At 33.6% G+C, this 25,192-nt stretch overlaps 1 protein-coding gene across 1 annotated transcript; it reads left to right on the forward strand.

Annotated features, from left to right (window-relative positions):
- Nucleotides 1–15,579: 15,579 nt before the first annotated feature.
- LOC134847923 (tyrosine kinase receptor Cad96Ca-like) lies at nt 15,580–22,395 on the forward strand. Its single transcript, XM_063865213.1, has 4 exons — nt 15,580–16,278; nt 18,394–19,070; nt 19,611–19,879; nt 21,839–22,395. The coding sequence occupies exons 1-4, from the start codon at nt 16,137–16,139 to the stop codon at nt 22,155–22,157; spliced, it is 1,407 nt and encodes a 468-aa protein (XP_063721283.1). The 5' UTR covers nt 15,580–16,136; the 3' UTR covers nt 22,158–22,395.
- Nucleotides 22,396–25,192: the final 2,797 nt, after the last annotated feature.

The following is a 25,192-nucleotide window of genomic DNA, read 5'->3' on the forward strand; positions in this document are numbered from 1 at the left end:
TGTGCATCAAATTAAACTTCGTTTTGTTCTTTTGGATTGAAGGCAGCTGAATAATTTAATCTCAATTTTTTTATTTCCAGGGAAAACTCAAGAATTTTATGGCTGTTTTTTTTACCCTTGCGATAAGCAAGGGTCGGTACTAGACTTTTTCCCCGTAAATAACTTTGTTTACAGGACTCATTTCATATCCTGAACTCCTTCATCTTCCTCAATTTCTTGAAAAATGAAACAAAACTACTATAGTTTAAGTAGTAACTAGGTGTAAAGCCCGTTTCAGGTTGTAAGTAATTTAAAAAAAAATTTCTGGTGCGTAGTTGTCTTGAACTCTGCCGGTTCGATTTCCTTTTTTTTTGAAACCGCAGTTTTTATCTGATAGGGTTTTATTGGCTTAATTTCTAGAGCATGTGTTTTAGTCCAATTTAAACAGTTTTGTTTTTACTGACTCATTTTTAATTAGATCATTTCCTTTAGTGAAAGAAAAACAAGCTCCCTTACCAAAAAGAAAAATATAAAATTCACGAAAAATGTGAGCGATTCTATCGAAAGTTGATTTTAATGGAAACTATGGTACAGAGTGAGTTTCTTTTGAATCATTTTTAATCGTACTTTGGATTGCGAAAATAATTTTAAAAGTTCGTATTCACGGAAAAAAACGGTTTGTTCTCAAATTGACGTGTTTGTTCTCAAATTGAACATCATTCGAGACAAATTATGAAATTTCTGTGAGTTTTGCATTTTTCCTCCATTAGTGGTTACATTTTCTGCCGAATTGTTGTGATTACACAAGCATAGTTTTGTTATAGTATGAACTCTCTTTTTTTCCAAAATAAGTAGCAAATATTGTTGCGACAATGTGTTCATTTTAAAAATGTTCATTTTAATCAAAAACTAGCTATTAAGTACAGCCAATGCTATGGATATTAACACAGATATTATTACAAATTTCTGTTTGATAATAACAGGTATTGTGAAAATCAATGTGATCGGGTTTTTTTGAGACACTTCGGAAAATATTCGTTTTTCTCGAAAACTACTTTGCCGGTTTTCAAAAGAGTGGTACGAATGGAAAGTTCGGCCACTCGTCGGTGTGCCTGCATACTCCCCTAGTCTCTTTTTTTTTTACTTTTCCCCACTTTCTGCAGCCTTCGCAAAATGGTGTGGTGAAATTTTTGACCCACATTTTTGAAATTTTTCGAATTTTCTCGGAAAGTATCCACCCAAGTCTGAGGTTTTAAATTCAATCAAACTGACGGGTTGTGGCGAATATCCGTGTTTTAGCAGTTATTTATGCTCAAACTTTTCACACAAGAAGTTATGACCCTCAGAAGAGTCAAATTTAAAAAGTTTTGACCATTTTTTCAAATCTCTCAAGTTTTTCAAGAAAAAAAAACATCCAAATTTGAAATTCTGGTTTCAATGAGTCGAATGGGTTGTGGGAATCTCCGCCGCTTTAATGATTGCGCCTAATTTTTATTTACATAAAAAGTTATGAGTCTCTGAAAAATCAAGTTTTCCATTTTTTTAAACCGTTTTTTCAAATTTTTTGACTTTTCTTGAAAAGCACTCCAAAATCTAAGATATTGGTTTCAGTGTGAAGAACGGGTTGTCGGAAGTTCCACTGTATAAATACTTACTTCCAATTTTCTTACACAAAAAGTTATGACCCTCAGAAAAATCAAATTCTTATTTTTTTAACTGATTTTTTGAAATTTTTCGATTCTTCTCAAAAGTACCCGCCCAAATCTGAGGTATTGTTTTTAGTGTGAGGAATGAATTGTGAGAAGCACCTCTGTTTTAGACAAAACATTATGACTCGGAAAAATCAAATAATCGATTTTTTTCATTCACGTTTTATGAAACTTTTTGACTTTTCAAAAACTACCCACCCAAATCTAATGAGCAACGCTTAAAGCTTCTTTCACCTAACACGTTTTTGGAATCGCTTCGGTTTTTTACAAAAACTTAAGTAATAAATGAAACTAACAGATTTTGAAGTCATTAAATTGGGATTTAATTTTTTAGCTATAGGTATGTTTTTGAAATTACCTTTGTCCTTCCACATCAAAAATTTAATTCAAAACTATAAAATAGGTATTTCCAGCCCTAACTGGCCTCTAGTTTGATGAAAACAAGTATTAAAAAACAAATGGAATCGGGTTTTTTTTCTTTTTATTTTTTGAGAAGCTTTGGAATCATTTCGTTTTTCTCAAAATTTTTTCTATCAATTTTCAAAAAAAGTTGTACCAATAAGAATTCCGGCCATTTGTCCTTGCCTGCATAACCCCATTTTCTACAGTCTTCAAAAAGTGTGTGGGAGAATTTTTACCCAAAATTTTTTATTTTCTTAAAAACTACCGAACCAAATCTGAGATTTTGGAGTGAATGGATAAAAAAGTTTGTAGAAAGCTCCCCTGCATGAGCGGCTACGACCAAACTGGTTACACAAAAAGTTATGGCCCTCAAAATAGTAATTTTTTGATTTTTTTAAACCATTTTTTAACCTTTCAGACTTTTCTAAAAAACTACCACTCCCAAATCTGAGATTCTAGTTTAAACCGAACGGACGGCTTATGGGGAGCTCCCCTGCATTAGTGGTTACCCTCAAATTTTAGCACACAAAAAGTTATGAACTTCAGAAAAATGAGTTTTTGACGGTTTTTTGAAACTTTTCAAATTTTCTCGAAAACGACCTTCCCAAAATCAAAAGATTTGGTTTTAATAGGTAGAACAAGTTGTGAGAAGCTGCCCTGAAAAATGGTTATGCCCAAATTCTTTTAAACAAAAAGTTATGACACTTGGAAAAGTCGAATTTTTGACTGTTTTCTGAATCTTGTTGATTTTTCTCAAAAATAACCCCACCGAATTTGAGATTTTGCTTTCAGTGTAAATAACGGGTTATGGGAAGCTCCACTTCATAGGCTGTTACGCCCAACTTTTTTACACAAATACTTATGACCCTCGGATATGTCAAATTTTTTAACCCAGTTTTTAAAAGTCAAAAAACTCTTTTTGACAGTTTTTCTTCTAATTGTCTTGAAAACTACCATCCCAAACCTGAAATTTTGAATTTAATAAAAAAACAAATGGTTGAGAGAAGCTCGGCAGTGTAAGCGCTCACGTTCAATTTTTCTAACAGTCTAACAGCTTTGAGAAAAGTCGAAAAGTCAAAACTTTGATTGCTTGTCCGTTTCTCTAAACGTTTACTTCTCGATAAAATCTCAATCTGATATCAAAGGTTTCATCAAGGCAACAGGTTGTCAGAAGGTTTCGTGCATAAACTGCTCCGCATGAAAGTTTGAACAATCAACATGTTTCTGGGAAAACTCCAAAATTACAAAATTGTTCACTGATTTTTTACGAACAACTACAGTTTTGGGTGAAACCCAATATTTAAGTTTTTTAAATTACCTACTTCGTCATCAGTACAACAAATTCAAAAAGTTTCGAACAGATACCTCCAGCTTTAGCTGATCCACTAGTAGCTTTAGCTGATCCATAGCTTGTGTTATAATATGAACTTTTTTTTCCAACCTAAGTCGCAAATATTGTTGCGATGCAATTTTTGCGACAAAATGTGTTCATTTTGATCCAGCTATTAAGTACAGCCAATGCTAAGGAAAGGATAGTAACACATACTGATATATTACAAATAGCACTTTAGCTTCAAGGTATCATGGATCTGTAGCGTATAGATAGGGAAGGAGACCCGCAACAAAATAAGAGGATTCGAACTTGGGCAGGGTTTGATGTTTTAATGGGCTTTTTCGTATAGTTATTGAAATGCGTCCTTTCTATAAATTGAGGCGTGTTATTTGGTATATTTAATTTTTTTTAGTTGACTGGTACTGTTAATGCGTCATAAAATGCTTGCGTCACTTAGAAATTATGTAGACTCAAAGTTTTACTCATTCAGTGTTTCCCAGTAGCGTTACCGGTCATATTTTTGCTTGTGTATGCGAAGTGCATTTTTGCCTCTGTGTAAACTTATTAAATATATGGCTTAAATGAGTCACTGATATGAAGGAATTGATTGAAGCCACATACTGTGAGATGAAGGCCTGAAACAAATTCTAAAGTGTATTGTGAAAGATTTGCAACCGAAGACACTCACTATTGAAGCTTGGAAGTTAGGAAATCGAAACCTGTAACGAACTTTGAATTGCAAATGAGCGAGCAGGAAAAGTACAGCGCCAAGGGTTCCATCTTTTTGGAAAAAAGCCTAAGTTAAGAGCCAGAACCTTAAGAGAAGAGTTGCGACTTCTTTCATAACTATCTAAAACGTTTGCTCAACTCAAACGATCTCAATGCAGGTCGTTCATTGGGAAAAGGAAGAAAATCACAAGCTAACTTCAATAGCAATTTTTATATTTCGAAAACAAGGACGAATATATGCCTGACATTCAATGATTGCATTGAAGCGAAAACCTTTTAACAACAAACCTATTTTTTTGAAAGAGAAACTACTGAAACATCAACGCGAACCACAAAAAAAGCACCGGTTATGGTTTTAATTACAACAACGAATAATTGTCAGATCAATGTTTTCTGCTGAAGAAAATTGAATGATATCAGCAATTCCTGTTTACAGCGAAGATACCCTGAAGCACTTTAAAGAAAGAGCGATCATGCGATCAATTCTCTGGTTTAAATGAAGTGTTAAAAAAGTTGAATATGAATGTTTCTCCTAAGGCTACTGCTAAAATTTTTAATAACACCCATGCCATCGGAAACGATTAAAAGCGGAAGCTTCACAATTCTCTATCTTAATATAAGTTCCTTGTGGTCGCACTATTATGAAACTTACTTGAAAATCTTGAACTTTAACCCGAAAATGATAGCACAATCAGAAACGTGGACTTGCGATATTGATTATTGTTCCGACTTTTGATACGAAAGTAACGGAATATTTGTGCTCGGGGTGGGTTTTTTTTTCTTCAGACAAATTTCGACTTTTTAACTAGCCATTTTTGACGGAATTTTTTTTAATATCATTCAAAAGGTATTGTTGTCCTGAGCTCAAATTTGAAAATAAATTTCACCTGTGATCATTTTTTGTAGAGTTATGAGGGTTTAAAGATTGCCATTTTGGCCATTTTGACCAATTTGGGACTATTAACGCGCGATATAATTCGCGCTATTAACGCGTAAGCGGAGATTTAATCCGTCTTATAAATCATTCCAAATTGGTTGAACGAAGCTTATTTGCCATAATTGATTTGTTAAAAGGATCGAAATCACTTTTAACAAAGTTGATTAGATTATTGTTCTAACAAACTTTTAACAAAGGCGATATTGATTATTGTTCCGACTTTTGATACGAAAGTAACGGAATATTTGTGCTCGGGGTGGGTTTTTTTTCTTCAGACAAATTTCGACTTTTTAACTAGCCATTTTTGACTGAATTTTTTTTATATCATTCAAAAGGTATTGTTGTCCTGAGCTTAAATTTGAAAATAAATTTCACCTGTGATCATTTTTTGTAGAATTATGAGGGTTTAAAGATTGCCATTTTGGCCATTTTGACCAATTTGGGACTATTAACGCGCGATATAATTCGCGCTATTAACGCGTAAGCGGAGATTTAATCCGTCTTATAAATTGTTCCAAATTGGTTGAACGAAGCTTATTTGCCATAATTGATTTGTTAAAAGGATCGAAATCACTCATTTTGTACTTTATATTGGCGTGTGGGGGGATGATTTTCATAAAAAATTTCAAATTTAAAAAAATTTTTTTATTCATTTTATTTTATTTCATTTAATTTTTTTATGCTATTACTGCTGCTCCATAAACATTAAAAGGCAGTCGGAACATTCAGGGCTTCGCCCTGATACGAGAAGTTTTGTTCTAATTAAGTACCACTATTAAGTACCACTGTTGAAAGAAGAGACAGACTATTTCTGTTAAATAAGACGTGCATTCCGATTCAATAGGAAAATTAGATCTCGAATCTATTGGAATTCAATAATATTGGAATTCAATAAGTTATCTGCTGCTACAACCCGTAAAGAAGCTTGAACATCTTTTATCCAATCAATACTATCCTAGTGATGACTCAAATTGTGATGAAAACTCTGCTAGCAAGCTAGCAATCGTTTAATTTAACGTATACATTTGAATCTTTTGAATTTAATGTGACATTAGAGTGGCTTATTGTTCCGACTTTTGATACGAAAGTAACGGAATATTTGTGCTCGGGGTGGGTTTTTTTTTCTTCAGACAAATTTCGACTTTTTAACTAGCCATTTTTGACGGAATTTTTTTATATCATTCGAAAGCTATTGTTGTCCTGAGCTTATTTGTGAAAAGATATTTCACCTGTGATCATTTTTCGTGAAGTTATGAGGGTTTAAAGATTGCCATTTTTGGCCATTTTGACCAATTTGGGACAATTAACGCGCGATATAATTCGCGCTATTAACGCGTAAGCGGAGATTTAGTCCGTCTTAGAAACCGTTCCAAATAAGTTGGAAGAAGCTTATTTGCCATAATTGATTTGTTACAAGGAGCGAAATCTATCCTTTTGTACTTTATATGGCGTGTGGGGGGATGATTTTCATAAAAAATTTCAAATTTTAGAAATTTTTTTTTCATTTTTATTACATTTTATTAAACATTAAAAGGCAGTCGGAACATTCAGGGCTTCGCCCTGGTACGAGCAGTCTTGTTACTCTTGAATTAACATCATCTAAAACTTCATTTGATCAAGTACGTACTCTCAAAATGCGTAGGTCTGTTTATATTGATTAAATGGATATCTCTGGGTACGTCACCAGATAAAAACATCTGTTTGGTAGGTACATTTATTACTCTCAGACCTATTGAACGCTTAAGCAAGCGTCTCAATAGTATTCCTATATCGTCTCAACACTTGGCATGATCTTCACAACAGTCGATCGATACTGCATCATAGTTCCAGTATCTATGTGTTTCAAGAAAACCAAGTCCAAATTGTATCAAGTGTTAATGAAAAACATGAGCCATCAATTTATATCCCGTTCGAAAAAAAAAAGATGTCACCCTTGGTGTCAAATTTTTTTTTAATTGGAATATCTAAAACGAATAGGTAACGACCAGAAAACCTAAACACTTCAACAGAACACAATTTGCAAAAATATGGAAATTATTGAAGGTTTTCAAATGTCACAACAGGGCATCATTTGCAAAAACTATTAAAGTTCTATATGAGATTTATATTGAATTTAAACTTAAAAGAAATACTAAATCTAATTTAAATCTTAATTGAATGCAAAGCACTTGAATGTGCTTTTTGTTTCAATAAGCGCCATGATTTCTTACTATTTCAACAGGACGTCATTTGCAAAAACTTATAAAGATCTATTAGAGATTTATATTGAAATAAAGGTAAAAACAAATACTTAAGACCACTTTAAATTAAATCAATTGCAAAGCTTCTGAATTTTTTTAATTCAAAAAGCGCCGAAATCACTTCTTTTGATACTGAACTAGAACAAGCAAATGATGCATCAATATCGCTGTGTCCAACTACATTATAAAAATCCAGAGGTTATAGTTACCATTTCATTGAACCACCTGAGAGACAAAATGAAATATCGGATACAGCCTTGAAGTTTTGTAAGCCAATACCGAGTCCTTACATGTCGATATATTAATGAATGCAAAAAAACGGTACCTATCCGGAAAGTTACAAAATAGCTAAAGTAGGGGAATTTTGTGAAGATAGTAAAACTAAGGAGGCTAAAATTTGAAGACCGATAGCCTTATGAAGTTCAATTATAAAATTTTTTGGAAGTTTTATGTATGAAAACAATGTAAATGAGGCTAACAATTAAAGACTGATAGCGTTATCAATTTCAATTAGTAAAAGTTTTTAAAAGTGTTAATTTTGGAAGTATAATCTATGTAGCGTTTATAAATACCACGAAATATATAATTTCAAGTGTTTTAAGAATGTCAAATTGTCCTCTGATGATGCTATTACCTCTGTTGTTGGCAGTGATCAGCTTTCGTTAAGAGAAATACAAAACCAACGGGATGCTTTTTAAATAAATTAAAAGCGTTCGACGCTGCGAATCCCCTGAAGCTTTTTGCATAGCTGAAAAAATACGGTTGCAAAAGTATTGTTAGAAATTTTTTGGGATAATTTGGAAGTATCCTATTGCAACATGTAAATTTAGGTAAACTTTTTTTCCAACTTAAAACCAATTGTTTGGGGTGTGTCGCAACGCTCAGTACTAGATTCTCTTCTGTTTCTGATTTGCATCATTGATTTAACCCAATGTTGCGCTAGTTCAAAGGCGGTTTTGTTTGCCGATGATACAGCTGTAATTCAAAATTCAAAAAAAAAAGACTTTAGTGCACAATATCTGGAGGTTGTTAACAAATCGTTGAACCAAAGTCTTATCTAAACCAAGATAATATAATGTTAATTATGTTAGCAACATTTCAACAGAAAACCTTAATTTTAGAATAAATGGCTTTGAAACGGATCAGGCTCAATCTGCCAAATATCTGGGATTATAAGTAGATGCGAAATTAAACTTCAAGGAACATCCTAATTTTGTTCCCAAGAATGAATAAGTATAATGAACTCATGTACCGTAAAAAAAAATATTTTCCTTCGAAAGGGTCCCCAAACTTTCTTTCATTTTTTTTCTAAACCAGTAATTCGTTATGGCGAGCTCATGTATGAATGCACATCTATTATCAGTTTGACCCCAATTCTGAAATTGCAATGGAGAACCTGTCGCAAGGACAAACAATTTCCTGAAGTGTTAAGGTTGAAATGCTGCAGATACGTATTGCAATAGTATTTGATTTCCCCATACATAAATTCTTTAAGGAGGTTGTCAAACAATTGCTTCAAAAAAAGAAGGAGCCTCGAAGCTGGTCGCTGAGGGTTTGCCTAACTATACCACGGGTACGGGGTCAAAATAATGACAAAACGTAGACTCTGTACAGCTTTCAACTTCCATAAGTTTTCCGTTTTTGAAAATTTATGATAGATAAATAGAAAACTTGAATTTGGTAAACTTTTTCATGATGGGCTAGATGGTTACATCATTGATAATGATGAGCTGCTTAATATTGTCTTCTGGTAGCTACTAAAAAAAGCACGCTAAAAGTTTTCTGATCGTTCTAAGATATGCGTAGACTCTCAAACAAAAAGAGTACTGAGATCACAGACCGGGGCCGTCCCTAATAAGCAGTGAGAAACAGCTTTAGAAAAGACATTTCATTCAAGTAGTTTGTGCCATTCAAGCTAATTATTCAAAATTTTTGCTTTGGTGATTTTACTTTATTTTGATGTTTATAATGATGTTTTGGGGCGTAAACTAGGTCCTTTGGCCTGTTGTTGCGTCTAGAAAGGCTGTTGTAATTGGACTTATTTGACTTTAGTTCCATCAATTTGAACAATTTCGTAATGACTATACTGGAAATTAAACTTTAAAAAATTTCCGGTAGACGAGCAGGAGAGATACCAACATTCTTATGACTGTCTATGAGCGAATTGAAAAAACGATAATTTTTGCCTTGTTATTTTTTGCTTTGCGGTCTGACTTTTGACTTTTTAAAATTCAGTTTAGGTTTTTCAGCTGAAAAGAAGCTAAACTGTGCTCACGAAAGACAAAATAAGCGAAAAAAATGTGAACTACTTTTCGTTTCGAAGGTGGGTTTTTTTAAAGATTTCTTGCGGAATAAAAAATCACAGATCAATCAAAACTATCGCAGGTCGGAAAATGTTATTTAAAAATGATCAATCATAAATTTTTCTTAAAATTCCATTAGCTTTAATGTCACCTTTTTTGCAAACGAAAATTTAGTTATTTTAAGCTTATGTTTCGTTTTTAGTGTTTTTTTTCCGTTTAGATTTCTGTCTAGAAGTTGTTATCCGTAAATTCGATCTATATCTAGTAAGAAATGGCGATCAACATGGACTTCAGATATTCGATTTAACTGCTACAAAGATTGCAGTGCAGACACTGGCTTAGGTCGTGATGATTTTTTTTCAGGTAAAATTCATGCAAAATGTTCGCTCCTAAATTGATCTTCTGTGGTTTGATGTTTCGCTTTTCAATTTCAACTCCATTTCGTTGCATTCATTGACACTTTTTCTAAAAGTTTGTTGTCTAGGTAACAGTTTCAGGATTACAGCGTAACCAACCTGAAATGTTCACTTCAGACAGGTGCCAAATTAATCGGGCCAAATATATAACTATCTAATTCTATGAACGTGAGTATATTGAGCCCTCACCCAGCCTAATAAACTTTAAAAAGTTCATACGGGTAAATTAAAATGTTTTGATAAATGTTTGTGACCGTAACTTTCTGTAAAAAAACGGCGATATTCGGCTCCTGCAGTTATATTAGCCCTTTACATTCCACGTTTTACGGTAGAGATATAAAGTCACTTTTACGTTGCTGTAATCAATAGTGGTAGATCTAGGTTATGATTATGTTTGATGAGAAATGTTTCCCGTTAAACCGGGTTATGTTTGTTTTAAAATGCATTACATCTATTCGACGAAAAATAAATTAAAACTTGAAAAGTGAAAAAGAAAACAGTCCTAAATCGCATAGAACAAAAGTTTACCTGCAAATTTCACTTCAGAACGTGATTACATGTGTTACAGTATTCGGTGGCAAATCAATTCTCAAACATTTTTTCAAGCTAGACATTTCCCAAACGTACCTATCTGTACAGAATTCCGACAGAAAATTTTAAATTGAGACCCCGGCAGCAGGAGAATTATTTTCTCCGTCGTAATAATTAGGCAGTTTTGGCGACTTTGATTACGGTTCGTTTTTTTTTAACTGAATGGTTGACTAAATGTCTGCTTTAAACTTATTTCTATGTGGATTATTGTATGCCAACCGATCCTTTTTGTATATTCCTTTATATATGTTTATTTTTGTATCTTGTATCTTTTACAACCTGATTTCTAAAGATAAAGCAATATTAAAATCAAAACAGAAATAGTTTTAGATTAAGAACAACATGGCTCAGTGGATAAGGAAGGTTACTTACAATCTGGAGATCCGGGTGTAAAACTCCATAGCTTTTGTTTCATTTTTAACTGTGTTTTTTGCGGATATTTTCGAAGTGCAGCTTCACTATGTATAAATTTATATCCCCATGCTTCTCGAGTTGTTCTTTTTAAATCGGTTCACGTCCATCTGCTTTAAAAAATGCGTTGCTTAGCCGACAAATTATGTAAAAATTTACCATTGCGTGAACAAGATTTTTGTGGGAAAGAAGGCGGGGACACTTGTCTTCTAATCGAGATCCAGATTTTTTTTCATAAAAACAAGTTTCTTCACAAATTTATAAGAATTGATCAATTTTGCGAAGATTACTCTTGGCATGTTTCTTATAAACTTATATAACAAATTGTGCTTGTTTTATTAGTGAACCTTTATTACTTCCAGTCTCCTTCCCACTTTGCCTTGGCAACCTTTGGTCTGGGGTTTGAGTCGCTTCCGGACCATGTTTTTTCCGTATATCTGAATCTGTAACTTTTTTCCGGTAAAAATGCTTTGTCTGCCTATTGCTTGTGTGCATATGTTTTTTGTGATGAAAGCATTTTTTCCTGCAGTCCAAGTATTGTTGATTTTCTACTGTAATTTAAAATTTACTACCCCAGTCTTCACATACTTTCCTTTTTTTTCACATGAAAGTATCATTCGGCCTTTATAATTTCGGCTTATGCTGTATCGGCTTACTCAAACTTTTTTGTGTCGTTTGAAATGCAAAATTCGCTGTTTTCAAATTATTTCAGGTCGGTGGTGGTGCAAAAATTCGAAGTTTCAAAAGTTAATCGCTTTAAAACTTGAAGTTTTTTTATGACGCCAGTTTATTTAGGTTTTTTTTCTGTTTGCGGCTCAATGGTCGTCTACCCACTTATTGTCAGCTTAGCTGTCGCTTAATAAAAAGTAAAATTGTACCTAATGCTGGTATTTGTATAACTGAAGATTTTTCTAAAATTGAATTTTTCATTTTAATCAAAAAAAATCGTCTATTCAAAATTGTTTTCTACATAGTTGTTTCCGTCTGTTAGCTTTGCGTTGTGTTTCAAGTAATACAAAGCTCTGCATTGCCTCCGTGTCAACTATATAATTAATTATTTTGGCTGTAAGCTAATTCTGATTTTATAACTTTTTGTGATTTATTGTTCCGACTTTCCATACGGTATTGTTGTCCTGAGTTTAAATTTGAAAAGATATTTCACCTGTGATCATTTTTCGTAAAGTTATGGGGGTTTAAAGATTGCCATTTTGGCCAATTTGGGACAATTAACTCTCGATATGTTTCGCGCTATTAATCCGTAAGCAGAGATTTAATCCGTCTTAAAATCGTTCCAAATTGACTGAAAGAAGCTTATTTGCCATAATTGATTTGGTACAATGAGCGAAATCTATTCTTTTGTATTTTATATGGCGTGTGGGGGGATAATTTCATTTAAAAAATTTCAAATTTTAGAATTTTTTTTTTTTCATTTTATTTCATTACAATTAATTTTTTATGTTACTACTGCTCGATAAACCTTAAAAGGCAGTCGGAACATTCAGGGCTTCGCCCTGTTACGAGCAGTCTTGCTTTGTTTGCTGCTTTTTTGCTCAAACAAATTCAAATTTTGTACAAACTTGTTCTGAAATTGTGGCATTCAACATTCATAATTTTTTGTAGCTCAAAATCTTCGTGACAGATTTTTTTTGGCTTAACAGAGGTTTGAGTTTTTTTGATTCAGTTAACAATTCATAAGTTTTGCTTCAATGATTATTTATTTCTTGCAATTGTCTTTCTCGACATGTTTTCTTTAAATATATATATGTTGAAAATTATTAGTGGAAAATTTGTTAGGCTTAGTTTTCGATACTTTCCTTTTTCGAGCAATTTTTTCGACTTCGTTGTTTTCGCTCAACTATTCCATCAGCTAGATTGGCATCCTATGTCTAAAATGTATAGCTAATGATGTAAAGCTATGCTTTGACTCTGTTTTGTCCTTGAAGTGGTGGAAAAATGTGTTCAGTGTAGAAATTGATTTCAATAGTTCGGTTATAAAATGTTCTATCCAACATTGATGTATCTAATTTGTTCCCTTTTCAGTTTTTTTTTTCACTCCAAAGTTTGTTATTGTTCCGACTTTCGATACGAAAGTAACGGAATATTTGTGCTCGGGGTGGGTTTTTTTTTCTTCAGACACATTTCGACTTTTTAACTTTTGACGGAATTTTTTTTATATCATTCAAAAGGTATTGTTGTCCTGAGCTCAAATTTAAAAAGATATTTCACCTGTGATCATTTTTCGTAAAGTTATGGGGGTTTAAAGATTGCCATTTTGGCCAATTTGGGACAATTAACGCGCGATATATTTCGCGCTATTAACGCGTAAGCGGAGATTTAATCCGTCTTAGAAATCGTTCCAAATTGGTTAAAAGAAGCTTATTTGCCATAATTGATTGGTTACAAGGAGCTAAATCTATCTTTTTGTACTTTAAATGGCGTGCGGGGGGATGATTTTCATAAAAAATTTCGAATTAAAAAAATGAGATTACCTAATTTGAGATTACCTAAAAATAGTGGGAGGAAAATTGTAGTTTCATTGCCTTGTTAAGAACTAACTCCTAAAAAACTGATCTAAGGTAGCATAGGAATGTTCACTTTTAGTAAATTGTTCTCCAGGAAACAGTTTTAATTGAAAACTAAATCAATCTTCTTTGCGTCTTGTTTCTTTGGAACCAAGACTCCAAATAATTAAATCTATCATTAGTTCGAAACATGCAAAATTTTAATTTTTGCCACAAAATCAAGGCTTAAAATTATCGGAATGTGTCCTCTTAGTTTCTGTCAGAATAGTTCCAAAAGCGCTCAAAATTTTTTGAATTACGAAGCATATAAAACTTTAAATCCTCTCTAAGATTTTTAACACATTTCATTTTTTGTTTGAAACGAAAGCAAAACTAAGAATTCTTTCCGTTGCTGTACTGTTTAGGCCTAGATTTTTTATCTGTAAGTACCGGTGATTAAAAATAATCATTAAAACATATGTTCTTTCAATTATGTTTTGAGCTTCTACCGCTCCCATTATTGTTCCGACTTTCGATACGAAAGTAACGGAATATTTGTGCTCGGGGTGGGTTTTTTTTTCTTCAGACAAATTTCGACTTTTTAACTAGCTATTTTTGACGGAACTTTTTAATATCATTCGAAAGGTATTGTTGTCTTGAGCTCAAATTTGAAAAGATATTTCACCTGTGATCATTTTTCGTAAAGTTACAGGGGTTTAAAGATTGCCAATTTGCCCAATTTGTGACAATTAACGCGCGATATATTTCGCGCTATTAACGCGTTAGTGGAGAGTTAATCTGTCTCAGAAATCGTTCCAAATTGGTTAAAAGAAGCTTATTTGCCATAAATGGTTTGTTACAAGGAGCAAAATCTATCCTTTTGTACTTTATATGGCGTGTGGGGGGATAATTTTTTTCATTTTGTTTTGTTTCATTGAGTTTGTTAATGTTATTACTGCTCCATAAAACTTAAAAGACAGTCGGAACATTCAGGGCTTCGCCCTGATACGAGCAGTCTTGTTTCATATTCATTTACCATAAAACAGATTTTGATAAAAACAGATTAGCTGTTTTTGCTGATAAGCGCAAATTGCAACTTTGTCTCTGTATCTGAGCAGCAATTTATCAAGGGTAAAATCAATTTTAAGCGTGGATACAAAAGTTTTGATCTTCAATCTTTTTGGAAAACGATGAAGTTGCCAGAAAAATTTAGTTTTAAATTTAGTAATCGTTTTCAAGAAGAGCCTATTGATCCCTTTGTTGCAATTTTATTAAGGACACGTATAAATTTGTTATGGAACTTTTGTTGATGTTTATTCCACTCATTCTTGTTTTTTTTTCACTTGCAACCTAATACAATTGTCTTTTATAGAAAAAATTATCACTATTTTAGACAAAACCAAATATGTAAAAAAGCGTTCAATTTCTTATTAGATTTTATATGATTTTTAAATTTTTGATTAGGTTTTCTGAAATCAATGTGGTGTGAAAATTTGTGACACTTGATAGCAACCTGCTATCCTTGTTTTTGTTATAAACATTTTTCGATTTAAACAGTTTTCAATCATTTTCATGTTGTCTATCAGTCAAATTGTTCCATGGATGGCAATTATATCCGAGATTTGTCGTGAACTGCTGTAACTCTCTGGCTTAGAATAAAAACTGCATTCAACTATAAGTTTAGTGATTACCCAACCCTAAGCCACGCCTCTTTTTGTTCAGGCTCGATTAGTGTTGAATGCGAAAGTTATCAGCCCGTTTAGTCACACTTAGTGGGATCTAATCACGGAAATCATAAATAAGCATCTCGACAACTGCGGAGTAAGCGCTGGAAAAACCTCACAATTTTAGTTTAAAAGGCCAGAAGAGAAGAAATTTCGTCTCGTCTCTTACATTAAAGTAAGAAACATCTTTAAAAAATAACGTAAAATTGTGAGTCAGAAGCGTTTTAAGTGATTGAACTCAGGAAATAAAAATCGTTTGGCCTGCGATTACTGTTTGAATAATTTAAAAATCGCCTGCAATAGGAAATAAATGTTTCTTTACAAATCTGAAAGCATTATCTTCAAATTCACTCGGCTTAGCAAATTTTCTGCGGTTTGAATTTTGTTCTCAATAAATGCGAAATGCTAGTTCAGAATTAAGCACAGTTAGTTGGTAACATATGGTTTCAGAAATTACAATAAAATCTCATTCCGCGTGAAATAGCATTATTTAAAAAATAACACCAGAAAAAACTGCAGTATGAAAAAATGCTGTATTAAATTATCTGTGAGCAACTTCAGTAAATGAAACAATTTTATCAACATGAATGATTTATTTTCTTTTTCAAGATACCATTAAATTGATTTACATTACTATTTATAGTCTCGATAATTTTACAATAATCGTACTTAACATCATTTTGATTAATTTTATCAAAAAAGTGGGTTTTTTTGAATTTTTTTGTACTTTCATATTCTACGCGGACTGACTTAATTTTTCCGAAATAATAATTTCCTTAATTTTGAATTAACTTTGTTAAAGAAAATCGAGGAAAGTGGCGTTATCGTTGTCGTAATTCTTTGATTATCACTAAGCTGAAAATGAGCTGCAGTTTTGACACGTGTAAAGTGGGAGTCTGTTCAGTCGAGTCTGGTTCTCCGCAGTGCACCTGTTTCACTGGCTTCTCTGGCGACTTTTGCGACCAGAAGATAGACAACTGCCAGAATAGCACATGCCCAGAAGGTCAATCTTGACTCCTTTTTTGATTTCAGCGCGGCCGGAAGCTCAAATTTTACATAAACATTGGTTATTTTCTCCCATACGGCCCAACAATAGAATGAAGCTGATCAAATCTACGGTGCTTTCAAATTTCGACTTTTTAAAAGTTTAAACGATCAGGTTTGAAGCAATATAGCTTCCAATTTTCATAAACAAACTTGAATCACACCAAAATTGGTCCGCATAGCTGAGCTGAAAACACCCTTAATTTTGTACTATTTGTCGTAAATTGAGAGTTAATTTCCAACAGTAAAACTTATCTTCATTTCTGGTATTTTACAATCAGAGCTCAAATACAGGGTGTTTTCGAAAAATGTTTTTTATAAATCATCTTTCATTTCACAAGTATTTGGGTTTTTCATGAAGTGATTTTTTTTTGCAGTAGGCAGTAAAAATTCGCCGAATTCTGATGATATAATTCAATGAGTTGGATTGTTGTTCCGACTTTCGAAGAAAACGGAATATTTATTCTCAGCGTGGTTTTTTTGTTCCGACTTTCGAAAAAAACTGAATATTTATGCTCGGTGTGGTTTTTTTCATTCAGTCAATTTTCACCGGTCGAAATAATAATTTTCAACGAAAATTTTTTATACGAGTTTATTCATAATGCTGAGAGCGTAACGCGAATTATTTATGCGTGGCGAATTATCCCGCATAACCAAATCGTTCTGAATATAATTGAGGCTAGCTAATTGGTCGTTTTAATATCGTACGACTCAAAACTTTACACTTTGATATTGTCCAAAATGAATAAGTTTTCAATATTTTTACCCAAAAACTATTCGATATGAATTAAGGACAGTCGGAACATTCAGGGTTTTGCCCTGATATACGAGCAGTCTTGTTTTATTCAGTCAATTTTTCAATTTTTGCCGATCGAAATGATAGTTTTCAACATAAGTTTTTATACCCCATTGAAGATATCGATTTCTTAAACTCAAAATTAAAAAGATGTTTCACCTCCAATTATGTTTTGTAAAATTCAGGGGGTTTGAAATTTGCCAAATTGGCCATGTTCTGGACTAAATAATGCGCACTTTGAAGAATTTATTCATTGCATAATGCTGAGAGCGTAACGCGAATTATTTATGTGTGGCGATTTATCCCGCACAACGGACTTGTTCCAAATTAAATTGAGTCTGCTAGCTAATCAGATCGGTCGTATTAAATTTGTACGACTCAGTATTTCACACTTCGATAGGCTTTCAATATTTTTTTCCCCAAAAACTATTCGATATGAATTAAGGGACAGTCGGAAGATTCAGGGCTTTGCCTTGATATACGAGCAGTCTTGTTTTTTGTTTATGCATGTTTCGGCAATTTGATGAAATTTCGCTGCATTTTCTGCTGAATTAAAACAACCGGATAAAATGAACGAAAACAGTTTAAACTCATTTTCCTCAAATTCGGTTATATTTGGCCGAAAAAAAATGATGAGGACAAAAAATGCTTCAAGATTTACCAGCTTTTTTTTGGTGCATTTTTTTTTGAAATTTTCAGCCAAAATTACTCCCATAAAACTTCGTTTGGGTCATTTCGTTTGGTTTTAAATTAGGGAGGTAAAAAAGGGTCACTCATAGTAATTCTTACAATTTTGTACCCTGTTTACTTCCCTGATTTAGTTGACCCGTTTTTGGGTGTAATTTTGGTTCAAAGTTTTGCAAAAAATGCACTGCAAAAAAGCTGGTATATTTCTATGCATTTTTTTTTCGTTTTTCGGGCAAATATAACCAAATTTGAAAAAAATGAGTTTAAAAATTATGTTTTAACGTTTTAGTTCAATTATCTGGTTGTTTTAAATCAGCACTATATTAACTTGTTCAGGACAAAGCGCAGTGAAAATTCATTACCCTGTTCGTCGGCCAAAAAAGACGACATTAAATTAGTCCGACGTTGTGGGGGAAAGTACGAGCTTTATTAGCATGAATGTCTCATCATGAGCTAAGTGGTTGATGGTGCTCCATACGGTTTGAAAGGCCAGAGTGAAGATTCATTTCCCTATACTAAGCAATCTGAGATTATGTGTAGTTCGTAATCAAGGTCCACAAATCTGGATTTACTTTTATTTGTATGTTCTAGGTACCAGATGTCAGGACCTTATTGCAACATACAACTGTGTTCAAATGGAAATAGTGCCTTCAGCTGTAAAAAGTGGAGATGAAAGCGAAGTACAAGCGTGGGTATTTGCTCTATTAGGACTAGGAACCATTCTAGGCTGTATTTTATGGCTCCTTGTCTATATCAAATTCAGCGGCGGTTCACTTCGAGACAAAAAGCCTTTCCCTCGTAAGAAAAATCTGAAGAAACTCAAGAAAGGTATCAATTGGGAACAGTACGAGAAATCTAAACAAGCCGAACGATTGGCGAAGATTAATTTGTTAAACAAACGCTGGCTCATTCCCAACGAGGAGTTTCAAATAAGATCTACTCTGGACGCCGGGGAGTTTGCTTCTGTTCACGCTGGACTTTGGACTCCAAGCGGAGGTCGCCAGATTGCACTTAAACGTGCGAGGGATCCAGAGAACCTCCTGGTAGTCGAGGAGTTGCAAAATGAGTTCGAGATCCTAGCAGAACTCACTGGTCATCAGAATGTTATCGAGCTCCTCGGAATTACGCAAATAGAGGGTAATTTGAATATAGTTTTCCCACTGTACCATAGAGGGAATCTGCAAACGGTTCTTTTGGAACTCAGGGATTCGGGCCACCCAGACGAGGATCTGGAAGCTGAGTCGAGACAGAATTTGGCCCACATACAGGTTAAACACTACTCATTTGGATGTCTTAGCAATTACTACATGAAAAGTTATTATGGTGTTGGGCCAACCAAAGAGGTGCATGTGATATAAAAAAACCTGACAAAATTAATAGATTACGTACAGTTAGTACTCTAAAATCAATTATAAATAGCCCTATATATGCTTAAATGACTGCAGGGGCGGATCTAGGATTTTCTCGAGGGGGGCGGATTTTCAAAAGTTTTTCGGAAGTTTGCTCGACCTTTTTTCAGGTCGACCAAATTGATTTTCCGAGCGCTCCCAGGATACTATAAAGACCCTATTTTGACCAAAAATTTAGAGGCAAATTTTAGATAAAATTTGCTCCAGGCAAATTTTAGATAAAAATCGGCCAAAAATGCCGTTTTCGGCCTCCCCTAAATTAAAATTCGCTCCCCTCAATAATGCGCTCCCCTAAATCCGCCCCTGAACGACTAATTTAATTACCATAAGTTTTCGATAATTAGATATCTCCTTGGTCTAATTTTTGCTGCAACAGGTGATCAGATTCTTTTTTTTCAGCGAAATGGGGAGCAACTGGTCATTTTTGCATTGGATGTCGCTCGCGGAATGCGACATGTCGCTTCGAACGGTTATGTACTCCGAGACCTCGCAGCCCGCAACGTCCTCGTCGACAACCAAGGACGATGTCGAATCTGTGACTTCGGAATGGCAAAATCAACGATCCCGATTCCGGGTGAAAAGGCGGTGGAAATGAGCGCTTCTGCCCACCAACTTCCAATTTTATGGCGCTGGATGGCACCTGAAAGTGTCTCGGATAACACCTTCAGGTAAGTTTGGCAAATCACAGGTCAACTTTTTGATGCAGATGAGTTAAAGTCAAATAACACCCCCCCCCATCCTATGATACTTATCTCGGCTAAAACAAGTCTCGGCTAAAACAAGCAACTAGTCTCGGCTAAAACAAGGATTAAGTTTGCCTGAAAATTAGACCGCAATTGCATTTCCCCTTTTGCAAAAACGAAAGCTCTCTCGAAATGCAACAGCAAAGTAATTAATTAGATTTTGATTTAGTAAATCAAACAAATATTCACGGTTGCTGTAGATCAGAAACGACTCCGTTAATCGTTACTAGGCATTAAAAAAGTTAAAGAAAATACGACGATGAAAGATGAATTATATAGCAAACCCGCATTTTCTCTCTGCCCTATAGGCTGTCATATCGTATGACTCTCAGCCAGCTGAAGTTTCTCCGAGGAACCTGATTGTGAGTGGGTAAGAACGCATCCTAGACAACAGTTGCTTCCCACTCACTTCGTGGAGTGGTCGAAATAATAAAACTTATTTGTTCAAGTCAAATACATGTAGCAGCCTTTCCAGCAGTTTCAAAAACACTCAACCATTCAAGCGTATTAACTTGACTCTAGATCTCGTAAGTCTGTCGAAAAAAAGGTATTCTTGACTTTCTGTTTACTAGATGCAAAATTTGTAAATAGTTACCAACACAATCTAAAATAGTTTTCTAAGAAAAGTGTCTAAAATACAACAATTCATGATAGAAAAAATTAACTGGCATGCAGAAACATGAATAATTTTGTTGCCATTTTTTGTCCTATGTTTCATTTTTGTATAAATTCATAAAAAAGTTAGTACTCAATATTATGTTTTCAGCGGCACTTAAACAGGTTGAATTACCTTTTGCGCTTGCTCAAGTTGCTGCTCTTCCTTGATATTCATTAATGAATTGAATTGAAGTATTTAGTGAGAATATATACGTATACAATATTTAACTCACAAGGATCGCACACGAGCCCTGAGGCTCATCGAGGCGAGACCCTGGAAAACCAAAAAAAAAACACGAGGATCAATATACCCGGGTTGACCAAAAATGCTGATCATACAATTTTCACATATGGAAAATGCTACTCATACACTTTTCATGCAACTCCATAAGTACAGAAAAATGCCTGAAACGTCTATGATTATTGATTTTTCATATATGGAAATTGTATGACTAGCATTTTTCCATAAACCAAAAATATTGATTTTTTACATTTTAATTTCTCACAAGTGACAATAACCTTGATTACTCATACTAGAGTAACCAAAGTTTTGACCGTCTCGCAATATAAATGCATTGCAAACGGCCTGAAATGTCTTAAGTCTGCCTTTCACAAATAATATAACGAAATTAGTGTATCCAGGACTACGTTATGCACACCAAAAAATTAAATTTTGCGTGAAAAATTTTTTTTTGAAAAATGTTTGTTTGAGTACAAAATTCGGCTTGCGGTTAAAAAACAACACAAAAAAATTTTTTGGGGCAATTTTAGATTTACTTTTGTTGTAGCCATGAAAAAAATGCTAGTCATACAATTTCTATATATGACAAAAAGTTTTTCTTTTGACAAAAATTTTCTTTAACAAAAAATTTTTCTTTTTTATTTAGTACCATACACTGAATTTTATGCCAAAACAAGAAACAAGTCCTTTAAAAATTCGATGAAACCATTTTAGCAAATTGTATGAAATTTCATGACAAGTATTTTTTCATTGACTTAGTTTTTGGAATCGTATGACTAGCAATTTTGGTCTATGGAGGTCAACCCAGGTACGATTGCGAAAAATGGTTTCACGTAAATCAGAATTAGCTATCAGGAAACAGTTCTTAATTGTATACCTGTACTTATAAAATTCGCTAGTCTTTACTTAATGATGCATTCTTTTTTGGAGTAATTCCTAATTTGAAACATTTTTTAAAATTGTTTTGTGACTGTTCTCATTTTCAGTACGAAAACAGACGTGTGGCAATTTGGAATTGTCATGTGGGAAATTGTCACCCTTGGGGGACTGCCTTATCCCAATCATTCCAATGTCGATGTGCTGACTAAATGTGTGACTAACTCATCCTACAAGATGCCCAAACCTCTTCACTGTTCGAACGAATGGTACACGGTCATGACTGGATGCTGGAACCGACCAGGGATCCGGCCATCGTTCCAAACACTCTACAAAGATCTGAAGGCAATCAAGAAGTCTGGCAAAGGTGTTCCACAGTTGGAAAAGTACACGCCTGATAAATACGTTACTGTCAGTCCGCCGGAATGAAGTGGAAATCTTTTAAATCCAACTGAAGCTCTGATCAAATACTAAAAAACAGCTGTTAAATTTAGTTGGAATGAAATCGATATGATTGGTTTTGGTATTGTGGATCACGGAAAATCAGATTTAGTTTAAATATATTTTAAAAAGTATAAGAAGTTGGCACCCTTTATGAAAAGTATAAACTGAATCACGGGTCAGCAAAGTCACCAGCGATAAAAATTGCTTTGGACAGGCAAGGGTCGACAAAGGCAAGGGTCGACAAAGTTTTTTTCTTTGTTTTTTCACTCGGCTGATATTTTGATATATGGTTGATGAAAACTACTAAAAATGAAAACCCTTTGTTTTGAAGATTTTTTTCAACCTTCTTGCTTTTTACGGAATACCGCTATTTGCCTCAACAATCGAAACTTTGGATTCTTAATCTTATGTTAAACCAATTATTTTCACAAACAATAAAGGGAGTGTAAAATTTGAAAATGTTACTCGGGACGTTTTTAATGATTGAGGCTTTCTCTTCATATGGTGCTTAAGCATCAGACAAATAAAGAAATATTTCAATCAAAGCCCAAGAAATGCTAATCAGCTTTAGACAACCAAAAATTGAGAAAAATTTAGACGTAACTATTGCGGTTTGTGAGTAGACTTAAAGAAAGCAGCTGTGTTGATATGAAATTTGTTTCAGTCTTTTGGCATAAGTACTTTTGCTTTTATCGAAGCAAGATAGCCAGCATGCATGATTAAAAAAATCAGTTTGAGTTCAGTTTTTTATGCTCTTCTATATCACTGAATATAGAGAAAAATTTGATATTTGGTTTTGCACAGAGAAGGAAACTACATTTTTCGCAGAATTGTTGTATGATTTAATAGCTAACGATGCCTTATGTTGCGACTTTGCTCGACCCAAAACAGATTAGTGTCTTCAGAGTCTTCTTTATTCAGCTTTTTGTTAAGAATTTCAATAAAGATGACCAAACTTGCTCAAAATTTCTACTTAATTTGTTCCAGAATTGGAAAAAATGACCAAGAGAAAAAAACTAATAAAAAAAAACTGAAAAAATCATTGAAAAAAAAACAAAAAGGTATTGTTCAGGAACAACTAGCAGAAGCAACAAAAGTCATATGAACGCCCTCTTGTTAGTTAAATTGCCCTTTAGGCTTCTCTAGGAAAATTAGATCACAGTTAGGACATAAAACCTAACAGTTTTCCTCAAAAATGAACAACAAACGAAAAAAAAAGAAAAAAAAATCAACGGAAATTATTTGAAAGCAAGTTTCGAAAAATAATGTTTGATTTTTCTACGTTATTTTTAAATGTTCTTTTAAAAATGATTGTCACCCAAGTGTTCTTTGAAGCTTAAAAATTTTGTCTTCGCGTGATGAAAACTTGCTTTTCGATATATGAAAAAAATAGGCTACTTTCAAGACGGTAAAGCGAGCGAGCAGGCCCTTTAAGACCTACTCACTAGAAAACTGACTCAATCTGAAACTTTTCGGCTCAGTTTTTTATCTATAGAGACAGGTTCTCAAACTTCGAGCTGGTTTCAATCACGTCCGAGAATTTTTCAAAAAAGTATGTTCCCCGAACTATCCCAATGATTATTCGTGATAAAGATTTTTACTTGAAAAAAAAGAAAAAAATTAGAATACATCCATAGACAACAATACTCCTTGCTTTAAATAGTCGCAAACGAACCGTATTGTCTTTCAACCTTTACTAAAATAAAACCAAGAACGCTTTCTAGAAGAAAAACCTATCATGATTTGTCATTGTTTCTCGGAAAAACACCTGTTTTTTTTTGAAAATTTTGATGTCTGACACAATCTATTTTAAACAAACGAGTCACTGCAAACAGTTCACATCAAGTTCATCATGATCTACGATCTGGAAAATTTGGATTCTTTTTTTTTTCAAATTTGGTGTTTATTTCCAAAAAAGCGCTAGTCATGCAATTTTCATATATGGAAATTGTATGACAAGTGTTTTTTTTTCAAAAAACGAAAATAAAAAAAAAGTCAAAGTTTCAGTTGTAGCAGCCCAAAAAACGCCTAAATGTTTTGCCAGCAGTCGAATTGATTGTTCAAAGCGTTTTTTTTTTTTCAAAAAACAATTTTTTTTAAATGCTAATCATACAATTTCTATGTATGGAAATTGTATGATTAGCTTTTTTTCATACCATTTTTTTTACTTTTTTTAATGAAGAGATACCAATTTCGATACCATAACAACAATAAAATACCTTTGCAATTCGATAAAATTCATTATGCAAAAATGTATGAAAATTCTATGACTAGCATTTTTCCATAGACTAAGTGTATGAAATTGTATGATTAGCATTTTCGGTTTATGGAGGTCATCCCGGGTATGTTGCGACTTTGCACGACCCAAAACAGATTTTGGTCTTCAGAGTCTTCTTTATTCAGTTTTTTGTTACGAATTTCAATAAAGATGACCAAAATTGCTCAAAGTTTTTCCTAAATTTGTTTCAGAATTGGAAAAAATGACCAGGAGAAAAAAACTGATAAAAAAAACTGAAAAAATCATTGAAAAAAAAACAAAAAGGTATTGTTCAGGAACAACTAGCAGAAGCAACAAAAGTCATATGAACGCCCTCTTGTTAGTTAAATTGCCCTTTAGGCTTCTCTAGGAAAATTAGATCACAGTTAGCATATAAAACCTAACAGTTTTTCTCAAAAAATGAACAACAAACGAAAAAAAAAAGGAAAAAAAATCATCGGAAATCATTTGAAAACAAATTTCGAAAAATAAATTTTGATTTTTTTTGTTATTTTTAAATGTTCTTTTAAAAATAATTGTCAACCTAGTGTTCTTTGAAGCTTAAAAATTTTGTCTTCACGTGATGAAAACTTGCTTTTCAATATATGAAAAAAATAGGCTACTTTCAAGCAGGTAAAGCGAGTGGGCAGGCCCTTTAAGACCTACTCACCAGAAAACAGACTCAATCTGAAACTTTCCGGCTCAGTTTTTTCTCAATAGAGACAGGTTCTCAAACTTCGAGCTGGTTTGAATCACGTCCGAG

This window comes from Symsagittifera roscoffensis, chromosome 6 (genome assembly GCF_963678635.1).
Source record: "Symsagittifera roscoffensis chromosome 6, txSymRosc1.1, whole genome shotgun sequence".
NCBI lineage: Eukaryota > Metazoa > Xenacoelomorpha > Acoela > Convolutidae > Symsagittifera > Symsagittifera roscoffensis.